The sequence below is a fragment of the Polypterus senegalus genome, chromosome 10 (genome assembly GCF_016835505.1).
Source record: "Polypterus senegalus isolate Bchr_013 chromosome 10, ASM1683550v1, whole genome shotgun sequence".
Taxonomy (NCBI): domain Eukaryota; kingdom Metazoa; phylum Chordata; class Cladistia; order Polypteriformes; family Polypteridae; genus Polypterus; species Polypterus senegalus.
The window spans coordinates 131280285-131302803 of NC_053163.1; the positions used below are offsets into that span (position 1 = coordinate 131280285).

Consider the following 22519-nt stretch of genomic DNA (forward strand, 5'->3'; position numbering starts at 1 on the left):
TTGTTAATAAATTCAAACAAATTAATTAAAATAAATTCAAAAACAAGCACCCATGTCAAGACTGCAGCAAAAGTACAAGAGGGTAAAAATCACGACTTTTAAGGGAGGATTTCACATATTCCCCGTAGGTAACCAAAAGACCTTTGAGAAATAAAGGTTAATACCACTGCAACTGAACAGCTTTAGGATGTGGCAGAAAAGGAGATTCGCACTACTAATGTGCATCAAACAAATCTGGAGAAACTGCGCGCTGAAATTATGTCAACATGGATCAAAATCTCAAAGGAATGTTTCCAAAATCTATTGGAATCATTGCCACGAAAAACTGAGGCAATTCTGAGAGCAAAATGTCCATACCCAGTATTGGTGTAGCTTTCACAATAACTTGTTCACTGAGTGTTTATTACATAAAATAATCTCGAACTGCTAGTACATACGCAATCACTTTGTGTACGTTTACCTCAACATATTAAAGACAGCTTAAGTTACAGAATTTCGCCGGTATGCGCTAACATGATGATTGACAGGTGACCGCATCCAATTATGCTTCATATGTTCCACTTGTGTCCCGCCCACTCACACGGAACAGCCCTGATTGACAGACAGACGGGACACCCACTCAGCGCACACGCCTGCTACTTCTTCCGGTCCCATGCGCGGCCGCTTATTTTTGCCATCGGAGTCCTTAGAGGGAGCGAGCGAGTGAGAGAGCGAGGCAGCGTGAGCGTAAACCGTGAGGCGTAATGGGGGGGCGGGGGGCAGGTAAACAAGATGGCGGTGCTGTGACAGTGGTTCTTCGGCGTCAGGAGAGTGGGTTCCCCCATCTCACACGGGCAGCGTAGAGCGCCTGAGGCGCCTTCTTGAAAAAAGTACAGCCAGTCGTACCTGCAGGACTTGGAGGATAGGTAGGCGTGGTGGGGAATTGCAGTGGCCTTGACGGGCTGCGAAGTAACACCGGGCATCTCCAAGCTGCAGCTGCCCGTTTCCTCCCGACTTGAACCCCGGGTGTCGTGGTTAGGGGGTTCCCTGGCCAGGAGCCCAGGGAGACTCTGCAGCCCGCGAAACAGGTACACATTACCTTTTTTTCTGTATTTAAATGCAGTTTGCGCAGTGAAAAGGCTTGGAAGCGCGGTGTGACTATATCTCGGTTAGCAACTATAGTTATTTAAGAATACACATTCTAACACGTTTCTTTAATAAAGTTCACGGTAAAGTGGAGGAGGATGGACATGTTGTGCTACCGAATGCATTGTTCGTGGGTACTTGCACACGATGAGGGCGTTCTCCAGCATAAGACGGTGTTTGTTTATGATAATGGTATAAAAACGCTTTGCAGAATGTTTCGTGACCTGGGCAAGGTGTACTGCTTGTTTTGTGTTTGTGCTGTATTGTGTTATTTATCTTACTTTTGGCGCGTTTATCGTCTTTCTTATCTGGCTTTTAAAATGTTTAGCTAATGGATGGGGGGAGGTGCTTTTTGCACCATTTTTTTTTGAATGCTGTGTTCTTTTTTTCTTCCTGACACAGCCGAACATGATATAGTGCCTTTTGTAACGAGTTGAATCCAAACTGTGCAGTAGCAATAAGCGCAATTATGAAAACAAAAGAATAAAACGGAATGCTTTCCTTATTGGTGGTATATTGTTACAATTACAGGTGACAAAGTCCAAGTAAAGTGCATTCATTATTTATTATTGTACTGGGCTGGTAAAGTTTAGGGTGGTTGAAGACTTGTACAGGTAGATTAAAGTATTAATGCAGAAGCGCTGTTTTTCACTGTCTTGTTGATATAAATTCTTGCGTTTTGAAAATTGTTTGAATAAGCCACAGGTGGTGGTATGCTTTTGATTAGCACTATGCACTGGATTTGTCAAGTCAAGTTTATATAGCACTTTTAAAACGATTAAAACTTAACCCGTGTGCTTTACAACAGAGTAAATAAAGGAAAAAATGCTAAACAGGGGCAAAATTAGCACATGTCTAAGTACCATGCTTGACAATTAAAAGCCAGAAAATACATATATAGTTAGTATTTGAAACAGAGTTAAGTTCCCAAATTTAATCTAGTCTGTCAATGCAGCCTTAAAGCAAGTGAATTGCTTTAGCAATCAATTGTGGGAGCATATCTTATTGATGCAGGGAGCTTGGTTAGAGAATTTGGGAGACATTATGGAGGAGTGGGGACAGAGGAGGTGGGTAAGATAGGTGGGAGAGTAGACCAATGTAGGGCAGCAGAGTTTTGAATTAGTGAAGACAGAGATGAGTGTCAAACACCAGTATAGAGGGAATGACGGTAGTCTAAATGGGATGAATCAAAAGCATAAATAGGCTTTTGCAGATCATTAAATGATGGATCTTATCTGTTCTCGTTATGAGTGCCGGTTTCTTTACATGTGGTTTAAAACCAGAAACTATGATTTAATGTTCATATAATTATTGCTTTGATGTTGTGGTTAATAATAGTAATAACATTTATTTATATAGTGTCTTTCCCCTGCTCAAAGTACATTGATGATATTTAAAAAGGCACAATAAGTATAAAAGTACAAAAAAAGCTCAGTAACAGTATAGAAAAAACTATCAATTTGAAACTCCAATTAAATGGAGAAAGTTCTTCAAACAATGAATAAACCGGAGTAATATCCAAAATGCTAGAAGATATACTATCAAAATTTGAAGCTCCAATTAAATGCAGAAAGTTCTCAGAACAATGAATAAACAGAAATAATATCCAGATTGCTAGAAGATATACATAACATTTTGTTAGTTTGTTTTTAAGTGCTTGCAGAGGGCAAACTGAAAGGGTAAGAATATATGTAGAAGTTAAAAGCCTTCCAGATCAGATTTTAATTTGCTCCTTACATTAAGAGTGAATTGTAATATCAAGTTCAATTAAATTAGAAAGGCTACTCCAAAGTCTAAGTGCAGTAGTGTTGAAGGCTTTGTCAACCATAGAGGTTAGGGGTCTGTTCCAGAAAGTAGTATTTATGTGGAGTCCGGTTAAAGTAAACTGGGATTAATGGAAATCAGGCGAATTCCATTCTAGAAACCTGGATTTAATCAAACGTGTGTTTATGGAACATTTTAAGCCAGAATTTCATATTCTGTGAGGTCAAAGATTCAGGTATAATGAAATAGGCTGAATAATGGTCAGCTCTTGAAAGAAACATTTGACAAAATCTAGCTGGGAAAACCAGTACTCAAACTAGCATTCAAATGAGCAGGTTTAAGTGAAGGGGTAACATTGGAGATAGCACACAGATAGGTAAAGCAATCACAAATGTTTGCCTAGTTTTGAAGCTGTGTCTGTGTGTGTGCAGGCACATGGAGAAATAACCAGCATCAGTTGCAGGTAGGGCAATCAAATTTAAACAACTGCAGATTTTCTAAACAGTAATAACTGATAATAGACTTGTACGTGGAACAAGCTGCCCACATTCATCCCTTCTGTGGGGTCCTTTGCCTTTTAAAGGAAAACCTCTGAAGACTCCACTACAGCAGATACATATACAGTAATATCCTTTATGCTTAGTAATGCAGTTTTAAATTAGTGTTTTAAAAATGGAATAAGGCACCAATATGTCTTCTGCACTGTATTTGATGTCTGTTCCAATTATGAATGTTGTGCAAGCAAGTATATTAAATTCTCAGTGCAAATATTAATGTCCTCTTATCCATTCTTAAAATGAGATGCCACACACAATTACAAATGTTGAGCCTATCTGGGGCTCATTTGAACAAGATCAGTTACCGTTTAAAGAGTGGGCATTTGCAGATTTCTACTTGAAAATAATTAACATGGCTTCTTTTGGCTTATAATTACAGTACTATACAGGGTTCTGTGCAGGTAGGATAACATTTGACATCTTACCTTAATGACTACAGTAACTCTATATACACTGAACACTTACATCCCTGGGCTTTTTACTTTTCTGTTTTTGCAATTTTATATCAAAATACAGTGCTTACTTGAGGCATATAATGTTTGAGGCAAAGTAATATTCCCGGGGTACATTTTGCACAATACAAGAATTTACCACAATGTTCACACAGATATTTCACTGCTTTAACTGTTTTATACATTTACTGTGTCAGTGATATTCCTCTACATGATCTCCCTTTCCTTGGCAGCTGTTGCTTTATTACTCCTCCTTTGTTGGCAATGCCACCTGCCCTTCTTGCTCTCTTCAAATGAATATTGTTCCCTTTGTTGAATTTGTAACCTGTGGTTGACTGGCTTTTCAGTGCTTGATTGATAAGGGCTTGCAAATTTTGCCATGAATGCCTGTTAATCTAGATCAACCTATCTGGGATTGCAACCAATTGAAATTTGGTGTTCTGGAACCAACTATTCCTTTAATTTGAAATTGTTTCATAGGAAACTGAGAATTCTAAGAGTCAAGATTAACTAATCTCTTTCTGGGACAGGCCTCAGGTTGGTCTGGGACACAACAATATTGCTGTTACCAATGTAGTTCTGTTTAGGACCATTTATTAATTCTTTATTGGTTACCAGGATACTTTTGTTTTTGGCCCCATAAGACACAGGGAGCCAGTGAAGACTGAGCGAGAACTATATACAGTAGAGTAAATTGGATTAATTCAGGAAGAGATACTTATCATAGTAATTCAATTTTAACCCTTCTGCGTATGAAATGTGTGTACAGCAAAATTTTGGCCTGTTGAGTTATGTTTAATTTGCCTTGATTGTTTTGATCTGCTTTTTAATAATGTACTTTTTTTATGCATTAACCAATCAAACTTGATAAATGACCCACCTCTTTGCCTTACATTTATCAATTTTTTCTACTATCTTTGGTTGTTACAATTTATCCATATGCATTTGCTTTGTAATCTAAGTTTTGTACGTTGTTTTAGCATAAAATCAGAGTTTGTGAAATGTTAGACATGCAAGTAAGAATTTCAGTGTAATCTGTACGTGTGATAACTACTACAAAGCTTACAACTAAAATAGTTAAACTGTTATTTTAAATGTGATAACATCCATCTTTGTGTGTTTAATTTATTTCAGTTTTATTAGCTTTGTAGAAAGTGTTTGATTCAGATATTGAAACCTTTTTCTTTTGTTTATTGATCTGTTTTGCATTTACCCCTCTTTTCTTTCTAATTGCAGCTTTTGTTGACTTTTGTGAAATACATAAACTTCATATTGAAATAAAAACCAGGAAAGCAACGTCCTGAAGTGTGCCATCTTGTGAAACATCACCCCAAAAGATAGGACAAGGGGCTAGGGTGGGGAAGGTCGTATTTTGATGGTGAAAGAAGGATCTTCTAAGGATACCAAAGAACAGCCATCACTAAAAACCAAATTAAACCATCCAGGTTTATGGAATAGCATACTCTGGAACTTTACTGATACTGATTAACCTCAGAAAAAGACAGCCCCCTTCCCCCCTTCCCCCTTTGTTTGTTGAGAGCAAACCTACAGCTAATACTGCTGAAAACAACCAAAAATAATACTGAATAGTTTATCCTGCATGTTGAAATTTGAAGTGTTTAAGTGAATCCTGTTTTGAAATTGCCAGACTGCTTTTTCAGTGATATGTTGATTGCAGCTCAATTTCTTGTGCAGAAAACCTTTTGCCATCTTGCAGAATTTTGTAGGCAATATTTTAGAACACGTGCTGCTGCTCCCTGGTTTCATTTCTGAATTGCATACCATAAGTTACCTACAATATTTGGGTTTGATTGAGGCATTATGGAGACACCAGCAAATGGAAGGAAGATGGACTTGGATGAGTCACCAAGGCTGGAGTACCTAGCAGAAAATGAGCTTATTTCTATGGGAATGGGGATGGATACGTTCATTCATCGTATTGACTCTACAGAGGTCATCTACCAGCCTCGACGTAAAAGGGCCAAGCTTATTGGCAAGTACCTCATGGGTGATCTTCTTGGAGAGGGTTCCTATGGAAAAGTAAAAGAGATGCTGGACTCTGAGACCCTGTGCCGAAGGGCTGTGAAAATCCTGAAGAAGAAAAAGTTGAGGAGGATCCCCAATGGGGAAGCCAATGTTAAAAAGTAAGCCAATAATGTGCACTAATTAAGTGTTTGAATTAATTTTCAAGTGAGCTGGTACCTAGAAATTTCTTAGTGATACAGACATAGATACAGTAAGGATAAAACTGACAATTCAATATGACACATGTGCATTATATGCAACAGTTGCTAAACATTTGGTACACTGTGGAATTTTTATCGTGCCACATTTTTAATCTGTTTTTAAAAGTAAGCAGTATAGACCGGACAAGGGTAAAGGTGGAGGGAGATTTTGGGGAGGACAGAAGTGAGTGGAATTCTTGATAGGCCAGAGTGGGTGCAGTAGAAAAAAAAAAAACTATTTGTGCTGAGTACTATTTCTTTTGAATGACCCAGAATGTTTCCTTAATAGTAGTAATCAAAGCTATACATATTTCTGTTGTTACCTACTTGTTTACCTGCCTCTTAATGCATACTCTGCCTGTCCCAAGAGTAAAGAGTTATTCATAGATGTGTTAATTTTTGAAAGTTTGTTTTAATGCAGGTGATGTAGTGTTCAGTGGTGCTGGTGACTTGCAATTCCTGTGACCTCTGATTGATTCTTGGCCTGGTCACTGCGTTTTCCTCCCATATCCCAAAGGCATACAGTTTTGTTTGTAATACTAAAATTGCCTTGTGTGAGTGAACAAGTGGAATTAAGTGCCTTTAGTATGTTCTATGCAGAGAGCAAGTATTCCGTTTAGTTTCTAGCTGTGACCTGATGTTGCAGGATTAAGCAGCAGTTTCCTGAGACTGTTTTGATCAACTGTATTCAGAAAAAATAGGGTGATAGTTATTGTAATAACTTAAAAAGTAAAGAAATGTTTGTCTTTCAGTGCAGTGGAGTGTACCATTTACAGTAAAGTTACTTGAATAATATTAATTTTCTTTAAATTTCAAAGATAGTGTTTACATTTCTTTTTGAGTGCATTGATGCTTAATTATCTCAGACCTTTTATCTCGCAATCTTCTAGAAATGTACTAGAAGAGATTGTGCATTGAATACATGCAACTGTTTGAAGAAATATTGCTAGTACAGCTATAATATGAGAAGGAAGCTAGACAAATGACATTTGACAGTACAATGCCTCCAACGTGCATATGAAAAAGCTTTAGAATAGACTGTTCTGATCAGCTAGTCATTGCGTCCCAGTCATACAGCTCTTCCAGAAAAAAAAGTCATGCCCTAACAGACAAAGGTCAAAATATTAACACAATAGCAATGTTAATTCTTTTTATGGCAGTGGCATTATTAATATTTGAATTTGGAATTGTTTATATTTATTTATATATATATATATATATATATATAAAAAAAAGCGGATAAGAAAACACAAAATGATTGCTGCATTGTTTTTGTGTACTACAAGTAATACCTTGGTCATGATGCTGTCTGTGAATTAAAAAAAAAAAAGTAATATTGCTGCAAAAGTGGTTACTTTTGGAAAGGTCTTTCTCTTCTAACTGAAAAATAATCTTAATTTTGAATAGACATTTTAAGTAAGACTGCATTTCTTAAAATAGGGTGTTGTGCATGTGCGTTTTACTTATTTATTTTTTCATTCATGCTTCACCTTTAAAGAAGGTTAAACAGCAGCAACACTTGATTAAGGGGAAAAAAGAAATACTCCAGCAGGTTTCTTCAGGATCTCTTGTTTATTAATGTTGAGCATTAATTAAACTTTTAGTTTGTTTTTTCCCCAGAAAGAGTTATCTGTTCATAGTAGCCACTTGCACACCATTTTGTTTTAAACTGTATCTAGTCATTTTCTTCTGATGTCTTCTAGCTGGCGTTCACAGTCTACAGATGCTTCTTTTAATGTGACTAAGAAGGACATTTTCTCTATTTGCTAATAAACTGGCATAAAATATAACAACATTTTTTCTTTTCCTAAGACACTAAGCACTTCACATTTGTTCTCTAGTAAAATCTGAAAAGCTGTTAACGCCTATCTTATTGATGAAAAAAAATCATCAAATAAGGAGTGGCTGACCGGTATCTAATGATCAGAAGCTGTTTGCTTGCAGTTAGCTTTGAATGTTAATAGATCCAATATTGCTTACATTCTTAGATTGCGTTGTGTGTCTCTTGGTGTTATTTCAAGTTATCCCAGTTGGAAGTGTGTCTCTGGTGGCAAATATCGGTGTGCCAATAAATGCACATTTTGTCCTGGGCAGGTTTTATGTAGTGATGACAACAGTCCTCTTTCTGTTTACGATAATAGCATGATGTTATGGTTGAAGCTCCTTAGCAGGACATTCAAGAGGTTTCATTAACCATGACCAAGGTAGTAGCAAGTGGTCTTACTTTATTTAATATTTTCATATGTGCTTGAAGCCTCACAGTTCAGATTGTGTGGGCTAATAAACTAGGCCAGGGGTATAATGAGATCTATTTTCCTTAACCTGCTTTTCCAGGCAAGCTATATAATACATTAAATTTGTAATGTGTGTGCTTATTTTTATTTATGTTTTTTGTGTTCATTTTATGTGCAATCGGTAATGACCAAACTATTCTACTTTCCTTCTCTATGGATTTCAATACATACAGATTGTTAATTCAAATATTGTCTGTATTGTTTTTCAACACCTAGGTCAATGATTTATGAATTGTTATTTTATACATTTTTCAAGGCTGGACAGTTGTATTAAGGGTAGGTCATGATGCTCTTTGCTCCAGTACAATGGTTCTCAACATTCTGAGTTTTAAGAAATAGAGGCTTAAAGATATTTGTTACAAAACGAGAACATAAATTGATGATTGTTCTACCTGAAAATTTATTATGATTTACATTTTATTTTTAACATATAATGCATAAACATTTTGTTATTTAGATGTATGATATTTATGTGGCAAAAATCAGATATTTTCAGATATTTTGCTTTCCCACTTGGAATAGTTACTAGTCTTCCTTCATAAAATACATAAGGCTATTTATAATGGAAAATGTTTCAGGGTTGATTTGTAACACTAAAGATGATAAACTCCAAATACCTTGATCACACCTTTTTTATTGTTTCTGTATATGAACATCTACAGCATGTAATACAAAAAGCTGAACGATTTTTAAGCTACAGTTGCATATTACATCCACATAATCTTTTTAGACTTGTATTTAAATTTAAGATTTTGGTTTGTATACATAAACCCTGAATAACTTTTTTTTTTTTTTTTTCAGTATTATTGTGTATTTAGCCATGGTTTTTGTTCTAATCACTTAAACATTCAGTGACATTTTTTTCTGATAATGTTTGTCGAGTGTTACTGTTAGTGTTGTGGTTTGCTTTTATTAAAATGTCTATTAAAAGTTTGTGTCCTTTCTGCTGCTGTTCTTGAGCACATCCCTGGTAATTGCTCATTCCTATGCTGTCTTTAATTGATAGTTTTAGATTTCAAGGCCAGTTATGTATGACACATATTGTTTGAAAGTTATTTACTACTTTAACATGAATGGACATTTCTCTTTTTCAGTTCATAATTTTGGATACTTTTTTCAAAGATGATTTATGCCTCTTTTTTGTCGATCTGAAGATGAATGCAATGAAACAAATTCTGGTGGAATGAGGCCATTTAGTCCATGCCTGCTTGCTGTTAGTATTCTAATTAAGTCCCAGTTGTGAGAAGCTAATACACACTGTAACTGTTTCCTGTAGTCCCTTTTTGTATCTAAATTTGAAGGAGCTTCAATGGTTCACAGTAATGAAACAATAGTTGAATTACCGTGTTTACATAAAGTATATACAAAAGTTTTGGAGTTGAAGACCGTGTTGTCTGCTTTCTAATAAGAAAACAAAACAAAAATTCCCTGGTGGTGGTGGTGTGCTTTATAGGGCCTCCAGCACCACACTCCACAATTCCTTTTGCTTGTTTTCACAGCTATTTTAAAGGTTAAAACTACTTGCTGCTCTGACAACCACCCAGTGGCAAATTTCCCCCTTTCCTATTATTTATGGTCTCAACCACCGAATACAGAGAGATTATGCCTAGTAAAGGTATGCAAGTAAGGAAGAAAAAACATTTTTCCTTCCAAGAAACCACCACCAGTATCCCATAAGCAACTCTTACATGTACCACAAAAGTGTTCTCTTCAAATATGTATGAATATTTGAATATGAAATTAGTTTAAAACTCCCCTTATTGTAATAGCAATTGTTGAGGAAATGATCAGTCTGTGATTTAAAAAAAAAAAAGAAATGGAAGAATGTGCTTATACATATGTGGATGCATGAAATGTATATAGAGCACATTGGCTGTTCAGTATGTGACTATTCATTTTGCAGATTTTATGTTTATCCTCTTGTTACTTACCCTAAAATTTCACTTGTGTACAGGAATTGTTCAAATGATTCAAAAAGATTTTGCATACTTATACTGTGCTACTTGCATGACATTCACTTAATTTGTAGGAACAGCAGACTTACAGTGATTGATTGCATCACAGGACAACACCATCTGTTAGCTGCACATAGTGTCTCGAGAAGATTGCCATCTGACCCATGTGCATTTTGTAGCTTCAGTAGCCCTTAACTGAGGTTTACATTTCTACTTGAAAATATTAGACAATAAGGGCACAAATATAGATACTTGAAAAAGAATAGACAAACCTGAGAATGATACCAAATTACAACCATAAGGTGCTGCTAAAACATTTGTTGTTAGGGTCCATGTTTAAAGTGCTTACCCTTTTTCCTTTTTGCTACTTTTATTTTATTTATTTTTGGTCTTCAGGTATGAAAACCATAGCTCTGTGAAACTAGCTGAAACAAAAATTCAAGCAAGTTTAGGCACTAAGTTTATTTATTTATTTTTTAATCATTGGTACTTTTTTAGCCTCTTGGGCACCTCTTATTTGAACATAGTTTCTAATTTCACTATACTGATTGTGCATATAGTTCTCTATCGACACAATTAGGTGTTAACTAGCTGCATGGACTCAACAACTGATTTTGGGTTCCACAAAGGTTGAGATTTAACTGTTGCTTGTTTACTGTAAAGTAGGACTGTGAAATAAGCAAAAAATTTAAGTTTTCAGTGTTCATAATATAAACATATACTCAAATATTCATTGTTATGCTAAATTTGTATTTGTGCTTTTTTATGTCTATTATTTTTGCCATTCGTTGCAGTGCGTCTGTAAAGCATAACCTGCTTATGATTCATGTAGTTGTGTTAAAAGAGGCTTGTGAATACTCAAACCAATGTGATGCCATTCTCAAAAATGGGGTAATCCATGTACATAGATCAGATGCACGTAAGAAACCCAGACTAAATTGCTAATGATTGGTCAAACATGGTCACTAATAATAATCTTAATTTAGTATTTTTTTTTTTTGTGGCAATGCTTCCTTTTGTCTCAAAAGTTAGAAAATAGTTTGTGGCTGTCCATCTTTTATATAAATTGAGACACAGGGTCTGTACTTGTTTCACAAATTAATCAAATGAATCTACTAAATGTTGCATTTTGTGGTGATCTTTAGGTATTTCCTCCATGTTTTATTCACAGTATCTAAAACTGATTTTTAAATATTTCTATCAGGAGATTAGTCCATTAGGAAATTTAAAAATAAACCTGTAAATAAAAGCACAAGAAATATACATGGTACATTTAGTGTACTGCACCCAAGCCTGAGACACCAGATTAGTGCAGTATTCAGGAGCTGCTGGTTGTGGAATAGCATAACAGACTAAATGGAATCTGTCTTTTTCTACCATTTACAGCTGCAGCAAAAATTGTAATACAGGTGACCTGATTTTTTGGTTTAAAAACTTAAGAACCTGCACTTGATTATGAGTTCTGAACATACATGGACCACATCCTGAAGGATTATCAATAGATTGTCTTGCATTTACTGTACTTTACTATGGAGCAGAAATGATTATTGTAATTTAAGTTCCCAACTGGTTGCTGTTAACTAAATTTTGAATTTACACAACATATCCAGTCATAGGCCTTTGATTAAGACGAAGATTAAGGTTCTAGCTCCATTAGTTTGTAAGCAATTGTGTGATAAGTGGACAGCCATTAGCAATTTTATGTTTATAGATTACAGTTCATAATTTTAGGCAATGTGTTATGGGTCAGTAGAGAAGTAAAACTTAGACTCTGTGCGAAGCTACAGTGCATCCAGAAAGTATTCACAGTGCATCACTTTTTCCACATTTTATGTTACAGCCTTATTCCAATATGGATTAAATTCATTTTATTAATTTGCAAAAACCTCAAGTAAACCTTTTTCATGTTGTCATTAGGGGGTGTTGTGTGTAGAATTCTGAGGAAAAAAATGAATTTAATCCATTTTGGAATAAGGCTGTAAAATAACAATGTGGAAAAAGTGACTTTCCGGATGCACTGTGCATCCTGGCTGAAGCAACTAACCAAACATTGACGCTGAAATGGCTTTACAAAATGTTACTTCTACTACTACTACTACAGCGGCTATAAAATTAATACTAAGGAAAATCACAAATTTGGCAATTATTTTCCATTGTCATTAATGAGAAAGTAATCCAAGTTTAGCTTGCTTGCACAGAGGCATACATTTTGGAATAAACTGTCAGTAAGTCAGATCTCCGATTCAAGAGTGAAATGGAATGTTATTAAGAGCAGAACATTTATTTCAGGTTGCTAGAGAAGTATTTTCAAGATCTGACCTTACTACTACATAATGTGGTTGTCCAAAAACAGCACATTGAGGGAAAACCAACCCTAAAATGTGTTGTGAAGATGTGTTCAACAAACAAGTTGTCCATTTCACTAACGACAGTACAAATTAAAGATTTAGTTACATAAAAGCTGATTGTGGTAATGATGTGCAAAAACAGATGTGTAAAATAGACATCAATATTGCAAAGTGTGTTTGGAGTAACAAGATAAAACATGTTTACATTCAAGTGAATTATCTTGCAGTAATTTTATTTGCCTTTGAATTTTACATTTTAAAAATACGCTTGTTATATTTAAACAGTAACATTTGATCTGACAGCCCTATTGTAACCAGGGATGATAGTCTAACTTCTGGCCTATTTAATGTTCTCTCAAATGTCTCGATTGCTTTAGGGGAGTAAATTTAAGGAAAATTTCATTTGGTAGAGAGAGATTCATATAGTTCTCTGCAAAAGTTTTACAGTTCTGGTCAAATTACATATATTTTTGATATTTGAAGTAAAATTATAACATACAACTTTGACAGCAAAGTAAAACCAGTCTTTGAGGAGAATGTCATCTAGTCTGTCAGGAAACTGAAGCTGAGAAAAGGATGGCTTCTACAGCAAGACATTGATCCAAAGTACACTTTGAAATCTATTACGAAACACAAGGTGAAGGTTTCTGAATGACCCTCACAGTGCCCAGACTTAAATATCATTAAAACTCTATGGTGGTGTCATAAATGTTTTCTACAGTCTGTAAGGACAAATCAAGAAAAAATTTCAGAACAAAGTGGCTGTTACTAACAGTATGTAAAACTTTGCAAATGCTCAAATATATTGTAACTGTACAGCAATTTTCATTAAAAACACCATTATTTTAGTTTGCCATTTCAATTTTGTTCTATTTTGTGTTCAAATATCGGCAAAATATATAATTGTGCAAGGGTTGTCCAAACCTTTCCATGTTCCTTCTTGGAACTGTTACATTTACTTGCAAAGTTTATATTCAGCTTTATTATACAAACACAGCTAATCTGTTTTGATCTTGGAAAGACAGACACCTGATTTAAAACCACCTCCCTTTGCATTTCTCATTACACAAGTACAGACAGGCCGCAGACAAGCTCAAGCACTCAAGTTTTAGTTGGAGTTAGATGTATATACACTAACTTCTGGGGCTTGTTGCTCCTTAATAAAACTGACTCTTGCAAGAAAAAAAAAACATCACACTGGGCTTTATATTTTAGGCATAATATTAAATCTTAAAACAATGAATTTACATCCATTGCTGCTTTACTGATTTATTTATATTGCCTTTCTAAAATGTTATCAGCATTTTTTTTTATCTAAGCTCTACACTTATTATTTTTTAAAAGCACTGATGTCCCCAAGGTAAATTTAAGGAACATAGCTAAAAAAATTGTCATATTCAGAATGCAATTTTTGATTTATAAATGCATCACTTATTAAACAGTATTGATGAGCAAACTCTGCGTTATTTGCTTCACCTCAATTCTGGAGAAATCATGGAAGTGTTCAGGAATATTGCTGAACTCTTAGAAACGCATTGAAGACAATGGGGGTGAATTAACTGATTTGACTGGATTATAATGGTGCAGTCCTCTTTAAAATGTCCTTGAGGACTAAAGGAAACATCTCCCAAATATACCTGACCAATTATTGTGGCCTAAAAGGCGATCTGAGCTCTGTGGCAGCAGTACCAACCACTGTACCACCCTGCCTCCATGAGATCAATAAAGAATGAACACTGTCAGAGATGTGCAAACATGTATTTAATCAAAAGTGGAAATGCCAAAATTGTGGTTAGTCTGAAAAAATACGTAGGTCGTTTTATGTTTTGTGAGAATCTATTGCTTTGTTTGCTTTCCAGAAAACTGAGTTTTTTGGAATAAATATTCAGCCATGGGAGGTAAAAAAAAAAAAAAAGCAGCAGCCCTAAAAGAGTTAAAGGCAGAAAATTTAAAATGGCGCTGAAGGCTCTCCAAACTGTTTGAGCTGATACTTTGCACTTTTATTTCTATCATAAAGATAAAAAGTCTTGTAAATAGTAACACATCTTTTGTTATTGTTCATAGCATCCTGTTTGTGATGGAGTTAGGCTCTTTCAAGCTTTCGAGGTTTGGTTTTAGTCTCCCGTTGGCTAATAACATGTATATAGGGCATACACCATCTTCTCTTATATAGATGTGGAACTCTAAGATCAACCTGCACATTGATGACAGGCAGAGCTGATTTGTTGACCATATTTCATAAAAATAAGATTTGAGAAACCATCTGTTAAGCTCCTTAAATTGAGTTCACCTACTATACACAGTATTAATGTCTTTATAGCTTCACATTTTATAGCATTTACTTTTATGGGAAATGTAAAAAAAAAAAAAAAAAAACTGGTATGAATACTGATGCTATTAGTAGCTGTACAGCTGCTTTAGTACCTTTTGGTTTTCATGAAGTCTGCATGTTCTGTTTATAGCTGCATGAGTTTCCTCTGTTAACCCCGAGTTTCTCCCAGTGTTTCTGCAGTGTGTCAGTCAGTAGACTAGCGATACTGTGAACGCGATCGTGTGCTCTTCATATTGTCCGCTACTGTGTGACCATGTCTCAGTGAGATCAAAGAAGAAAGAATGTAATGAGAAACACGCAAACTTCATAATCTGTCTATAATGCCAATGATCAGCATTATATACCTGGGGGGGCAGTCCCATCCAGTGTTGACTGTTACAGCTCTAAAGCTTTCTGGTACGCTGGGAAAAATAAGTTATTGTTAACCAGATTAAGTAATTCGGTGAACAAGGGTGAATGTGGCAAATTCTTTGCGAGTAATGCTTTGGTGAAATTTGCTGATCACCACTATTAAACATTTATACTCTGCCTATGTAGGAAGCTGAAATAATGAATATAGACTGCTAGAACATTTTTCATCCCCAGGCAGGAATAGAATTTAAGACAGAATTCCATAACATTTCCTAAGAAGTGCAGAAGAAAAGGCAGCACACCTTAGACATATAAATTTAGAACCTTGTACCCCAGTTTAATGTTTTTAGGGCTTCTGACAAGTTACTGTAACCTCTAACCCATCAATTTTAAACATGTCCCAATTTAAACATGACTGAAAGCCAGAAATATCAAGCTGTTTGATTAAGCTTCTTAAATACAAGGAACAGAAAACAAATTGACTTTTTTGGGAGTCGCGCACACACAACTAACAGAACAAAACAGAATGTAATTCTGCTGATGACCTAAAGTCTCGCACTCCGACATTTACTTTATCGAAACAGACTGAATGTCCCATCTGTACAATAATCCGCTTATTTCATGATGTTCATTTTGGTTATCCAGGCTTTGCAGCGTGATCTTCTGATATGCTTGGTTGACAAGTCAGTTCTGTGCACTTTGGCTGGGATCAGATTCTTAAGAGTTCATCACTGTGCAGATTAAAATTTGTTGTAGTTGCATGCAGTCTGGTTCTGGTGGAGTTCCTTATGTGATTCTGTGATGAGTATACAATGTTAAATTTTAAATGAGCTCCTTTGGTTGTCAAGCTTTTTGATTACTGATGGGCTTGGGGATATATTGGTGGGCTGGGTGTTAATGGGGCATGGTAAATTAAGTTGGATGAATACCATCAAAGAAATATTATTCAAAAATTTGGTCAATTTTAAACTTATACATAAGATAAATGGTTGCATGCTTGCTACTTCTTTGATTTCGGGGAGAAAAAACCAAAATGTAGCCATAGTTTAAACTTAAAGGTTTTGTTTTCCATTAGACGCAACAAAAGTGTTGACATCTAAGAAGAAAATTAAGACTGTTTCATCATAACACCTGTCGTCTCTTTGTTCACAAAATCATATTAAAACATTTTTAAACATAATTAAACCAGTTAAACATTATTTCTCATGGGTATAAAAACACTTCCACACACAATCTGACTAACATATCCACATCAATGTTGATGTACAATCCATTGTTCTGTAATTATTTTTGTTTAGCTATATTGAAATGCCAAAAAACACCTTCAGCTACATTTGTAATATCCTCTGTTTTACTTGGTCTGTCATTTTTGCTGACAAGCTCTCAATCCCTTAACAGCAGTTTTGTATAGAGAACGTGGTTCTAAGTCATTGGTGTTTTTATTTGCTATTGGTATGTGTCACCTCTGCAGAAAGTACATTCAGGTTCTTATTAATTTCTTCAAGATCAGAAACATGGGTGTGTGTTTGTTTTTCATTTGGGTAAGTTTTGTACTTGAGGTGGTGTTCAGTTTTGAGGTGATCGAATCCTATCCTCCTACCTTTTTAATTGAGTCAAACTGCTCTGTATGCCTTTCTTTAAAGGCTTCTCTCTGCTTTTCTTATCAACATTTGCTGAGCAGTACACAGTAATAAATTATGCTGCATGCACTTTTAAAATGAGTACCAATTGTATACTGATCCAAATATATGAAGGCATAGGGTTGTTTACATAGTCTGAGTAACAAGCAAAACAAAAACCCAGACAGTTCTTTAATTTTATAAATCCTTGCCAGCACAATATCCATTTCAGGGTTGTTGGGGTTTAGGTAAGAACCAAACCTGGCTGATTACAAACATATAGGCGCAATTTACAGTTCTCGGGTAACGTTACGTGCAAGTCTTTTATGATGTGTGTAGAAAACTGGTGTGTCTCACAATGAACATACACACACAAACACGCACACGAGTGCAATTTGCATACTGCAAACATTAACTATATATGGTACTTGAGCTAGGATCTCTGAGGTTGTAGTGAAAACTACTGTCGCCATGTCGGCAATGAATAAAAATGAAATGTTGTGGTAAATTGATTGGTAAGTTAGCTGATCTCAAACTGTTTTTTTCAAAATGTTTAACCTTTATAGGAATTTAGTTGTAATGCTTCTTTACTTATAGTATTACAGTAGTTAAGGAATTGCATGTAATTTTGCTGATGAATATTTGTTAAACAAAGAGCCAATAGTTGAACTTTAGAAAAGAGTGACAGCAGAAATATTAGCTTTTACATTGAAGAAAGTGGAGTAAAAACACTGAGACAGGGAATCTGTGAAGTAGTGCTGTGAATGGAGAGGAATGGTAGAGTGTAAGAAGAGCAGCATGTCTTCAGCAAAAATTAAGAGAATGAGTTTAGACTCTTTCTTTTTTGTCCTGAAATTTAAACAGAGTGTGAATGGTTAACAAGCCTGCATTTAATACAGTGGCCAAAATCTTTTGAACAGACAAACAGGCAAGTAAGAATTTGACCTCATTGTTTAGTAAACAATAGGCTTGTTAAACCAAAATGTCGATTTTACACATAATTTAAAATGGTGTTTCATGATTGAAGCTCCTGGCTCGTTCTATTTTTTTTAAGCTACGCTGAAGGCTCTCAAAACTGTCTGTGCTAATGCTTTGAACTTTTTCTTCTATCAAAAAGATACAAAGGCCTTGTAAATAGTAATAAATCTTCCATTATTATTTCATAGTCTCCTGTGTGTGGCAGAGTTAGGCTTGTATGTTAACCTTGTATCTTTGTGAACATTTTGTTAGAATTGTGGTCTGTATTTGACAAGATTTATTTTCTTTTATGGCATGTTTTATGAATAAATGTTTATGTACATGTTAGGTTAAAATAGGTTTTAAGGTGATCTTTTTTTAATGTTTTTCAATGGACAATAACCCTGAATTTCAATTTTTTGAAGGAAAAAAAACGTTAACACCGGAGTTCTGCAGTTTAATTTTTAAAAATACCACTTCACTATAGAATATAAGGTTTTTACATGGCTAGTTAGTATAAGCATATTCCATTTTTTAGGTTCTTATTTAATTTGTTTTACTGTAGTTTATTTTTGTTCCATTTTATTAGTTTTGTTTTACCAAAAATATCCACACAAGGTTTTGCAAGTTTTAAAATACTTTTCTTTATAGTTTTCAAATTTGTATAATTCATGTTGTACTTAGTACATACAATTGTACTGTTAATAACAACTCTGGTTTCTCATGATGATAGTTCAAGGTTTCCAGTGTAATAAAAAAATGCAAACTCAGATAAGTGTCCTCTGATGTAATTTGTTACCTTAACCTGCAACGAGTTTAAACAGTTGCTTATTTCAGAAATGCTTTTTGTTTTAATTTTATTGCACTCACATACACTTATTTTTATCTGCTGATATAGACTATATGTCATCTACCCATTTCAAAACTTCAAAAGTTTTTTTCAGGATATTGGTACTTAATTTTTTTTTATATTAATACTGTTGAAGTCACTATGTTATATGTGTTAGTAACAATAGCAGTTGAAGTAAAGATGAGTTATTCCACTTATATGCTGCATTTCTATAAGCATACTACATACTACTACGTATATATACGCGCTTCGCAGGTACTGCCTTAAAATTAACAAGAAGAAGAGTAAACCTTTTTAAACTGAGGGAAAATATACCAATAATTATCTGTTAAGGATCTCTTTGTATACGACGTTGTCAGTTCGGCCCTCCGGTCGCAATATGACCAAGCTGTGCGCTGAGGTTACTCTTGAGCATGCAACGTACAGTTGGCCATGTGAAATGCAATCTTGCCTCAAATGAATGCCAACCTTTTGTAGGGTCTATCCCCGAGACTTATTAATTGTCATTGAAAAGCAGAGCCTTATTGGAAATTGGAGGCGTTTGAATTGAAATGGGAGATCAGAGGGTATAACGGGGATGCAATGAATAAAAACTCTCTCCCCTGAGCCACTGCCAGTAAAAATAATTGCCTCAATTAGGTTCTTTTGCAGACACGTGACCTGGTCTCATTTTGGTGGCTGTAAGTTTCTCAGTAACAGTTGGTGCCCCAATCTTCAAAATTAGATTATGCTCACGAGTGTCTGGAGGATTCAGAGTGTGGAGAAACTCTACCGGATAGTACACCACGTCTTCCACTTCTACATCTGAATCCACAGACCGATATGTTTTTGGTTGTGAAGGTAGTTCTTGAAGTAAAATGTGGTTTATAGTCGTAGTTGTGTCAGGATAGCTCTCTCCCTCAACCATGACACATCTTCTTCGTTGGAAAGTTCAATGTGGCGGCCGACAGTGACGTCATACCACCGAAGTAAGTATGGACATCGGTTTCGGTTAGTGCAGGGAAGCCGCCTACCAAATTTCGTGAAGATGGGGCCATAAATAAGAGAGTTTAACATGGCGGATGTTGTCGACCGTTATGACTGTTACGTGTAGAAGTTTGAAATGAAACCTGCTTAACTTTTGTAAGTAAGCTGTAAGGAATGAGCCTGCCAAATTTCAGCCTTCTACCTACACGGGAAGTTGGAGAATTAGTGATGAGTGAGTCAGTGAGGGCTTTGCCTTTTATTAGTATAGATGTATCTTCCATGATGGCCTTTTCTTAATTCTGAATAGTTTATCTTCATTAGTAAAACTTTACAGCCAGACCACCTTCATAATGAGATTTTTTTTTTTTTGTATCGCATTTGAATCTATTTTTTTTCTGGCCTATTACTCTGCACTTAAACCTACAAGTGTACTTAAAGCAGTGTGTTTTTTTTTTTTGTGTTTTTTTTAAAAACATCTTGTTCTTAGAGAGAGAATATATACACCAGTACCAAAAAACTGGCTAAATTGTGGGGATGAGAATAGCAGAGATGGTTCAACATTATTTTGAAAAGGTGGGGAAATATCCATTTATGTAAAAAGTACATTGCATTTCTAAAGTACAAGGTCAATCCAAAATTTGCAGCAAGTTATTAGAGAACACTGTAGTTGATGATAAATATGGAGCTGTAAAAAAAAAAAAACAGCCATATAATTTGTGAAAGACAAAACTGAACTGCCAACCATAGAGCTTATCACCACATAAGAGCAATGGTTAAAAAGGTTACTCATATAAAAAGGCAATATGAGAGAAATATTGTGGAAAATCCAAAAGATCGCCCAAAGAGTTTCAACAGCATCTTAAAAAATCTGCTACTAAATAAAAAGAAAATACAGAGCAAAATTTTTAGAAACACTCAAGAAGCATAGGTTATAGGTTAAAATCAGAGAAATAGCAGCTATTGCCCATTATGTTTAATATAAGAGGAAAACCAATTTAGTTTGCTAAATGAATGCTTGATGGTTTTACAACAGTAAATCGGGGTTCTCTGGTTCAGAAGTGAAACTGAAAAGGACCAAGAGCGAAACGATATTTATACCAAAAATCGGAGCAGTGCGGTTAAAAAAAATCTGTCTAAACTAACAACTGAAAATTGTAAAAATGCTGATTTATAGTTATTTTTTTATACAATACAAAAATGTTGCAGCAGCACATATCTGGACTAACATGACACAAATCATTCTGAGGTCAGAATTTGCCTTTAAATAAGAATTTTTTTAATATAGGTTTGAATCCTATTTGAATGTTGTTCTTCATTCTGACAGCCCTACTATGAACCATACAACTTGTGAGAACACTCTTTGTTAATGTGTAGGTCTCTCAGTGTAGCTTTGCCCAAAAAGTAGCGGATAACTTGAGAACTTTGGTGCTTCTTCACTTTCAACTTATATGGACCTGCTTTTGATTTATAAGCTTGAACTTCATTCATATTTTTTTTAAAGTGTATTGTACACCAAAGAAAGCAAAACAAGGAGTAGCCAAATACTTTTTGGTTTTGCTATACAACATTACCATTCTCTTATTGCAAAAATATTTGTAGTGCTAAGTCTGCCTACACCCGGATTAATAGTATGGTATAAATTTAACTTGCCTGACTCTTTTGTTTCAGTCAATGTCTGTTACATTTTGTAAAAGTACTTAAGTGCTGATGACACTTTGAAAATATTTAAAATGTAATCTTGTCATTAAAAACTTGTAGTTTCTTACAGAAATGAGGCAACTATTAGGCTGTTTTTTTTTTTTTTAATATTGAAATTGTATAAACGTCTGGAGCAAATCTACATGACAATCCCATTTAAGATTTGTGCTTATTTTTCTAATGGGGTTTTTCTCTCTATTGTGCTACAGTTTGGGTAGTTATAATGCTATATGCAGTATAAAGTAATCACCATTTCATATATTGTTTCTGTTAAATGTTGATGGAAATGCTTTATAGCGTACATTTTATGTTCATGTAAAAAAACTTTTTAATCTGTTTTTCTCTTTCAGAGAAATTCAACTGCTACGGAAGCTGAGGCACAAAAATGTAATTCAGTTAGTAGATGTGTTATACAATGAAGAGAAACAGAAAATATATCCTTTGAAGATTTTCTTTGAACACAGTCAATATTTTGTATTCTGGTATAACTGAGATTTTTGTTTATTTTGCAAAATGCAAATATATGCATTATTTTGCAGACTTTTTATATTAATGTTGTTTTTGGTATGCTAAATTTATAACATGCACGTCACATTTTCTTCATGAAATGTTCACAATTGATTTTTAAATGCGTGACACAGGCATGTATTTACATGTTGATTTAACTTGGATTCATTCTAGTCCTCTTCTTTCAGCTGTCCCCATTTAGAAGTTGGTGCAGTGGATCATCTGTCTCCATCTATCCATGTTTTTAACCTTATTTTCTGTCACACACACACACTGCTTTCATATCCTCCGTCACTGTATCCAGAAACCACCTCTTTGGTCTTCTTTTTACCTGATGGTCCCATCCTGAACTTTTTTTTTTTTTTTTTTAGCATTTTATTGATTTTTATTAAAATCAAATAACATTCCATATAAGCAAGTAAAGTTTAACAAAACTAGGTCTGAAACAAATCAACCTCCACCTATATAAAAGAAAGCTAGGCCAGCAGAGTAAAACTTTAAACCAGTAAAAATAAGAAA

General features: G+C 34.9%; 1 protein-coding gene across 1 annotated transcript in view; it reads left to right on the plus strand.

The window, feature by feature from the left end:
- Positions 1-673: 673 nt before the first annotated feature.
- The window catches only part of stk11 (serine/threonine kinase 11), a 93620-nt gene continuing 71774 nt past the window's right edge, over positions 674-22519 (plus strand). The window contains exons 1-3 of the mRNA XM_039766660.1: positions 674-1067; positions 5135-6042; positions 21844-21927. Coding sequence (XP_039622594.1) covers positions 5720-6042; positions 21844-21927 — 407 coding nt within the window. The 5' untranslated portion in view covers positions 674-1067; positions 5135-5719. The remainder of the gene's footprint in view (positions 1068-5134; positions 6043-21843; positions 21928-22519) is intronic.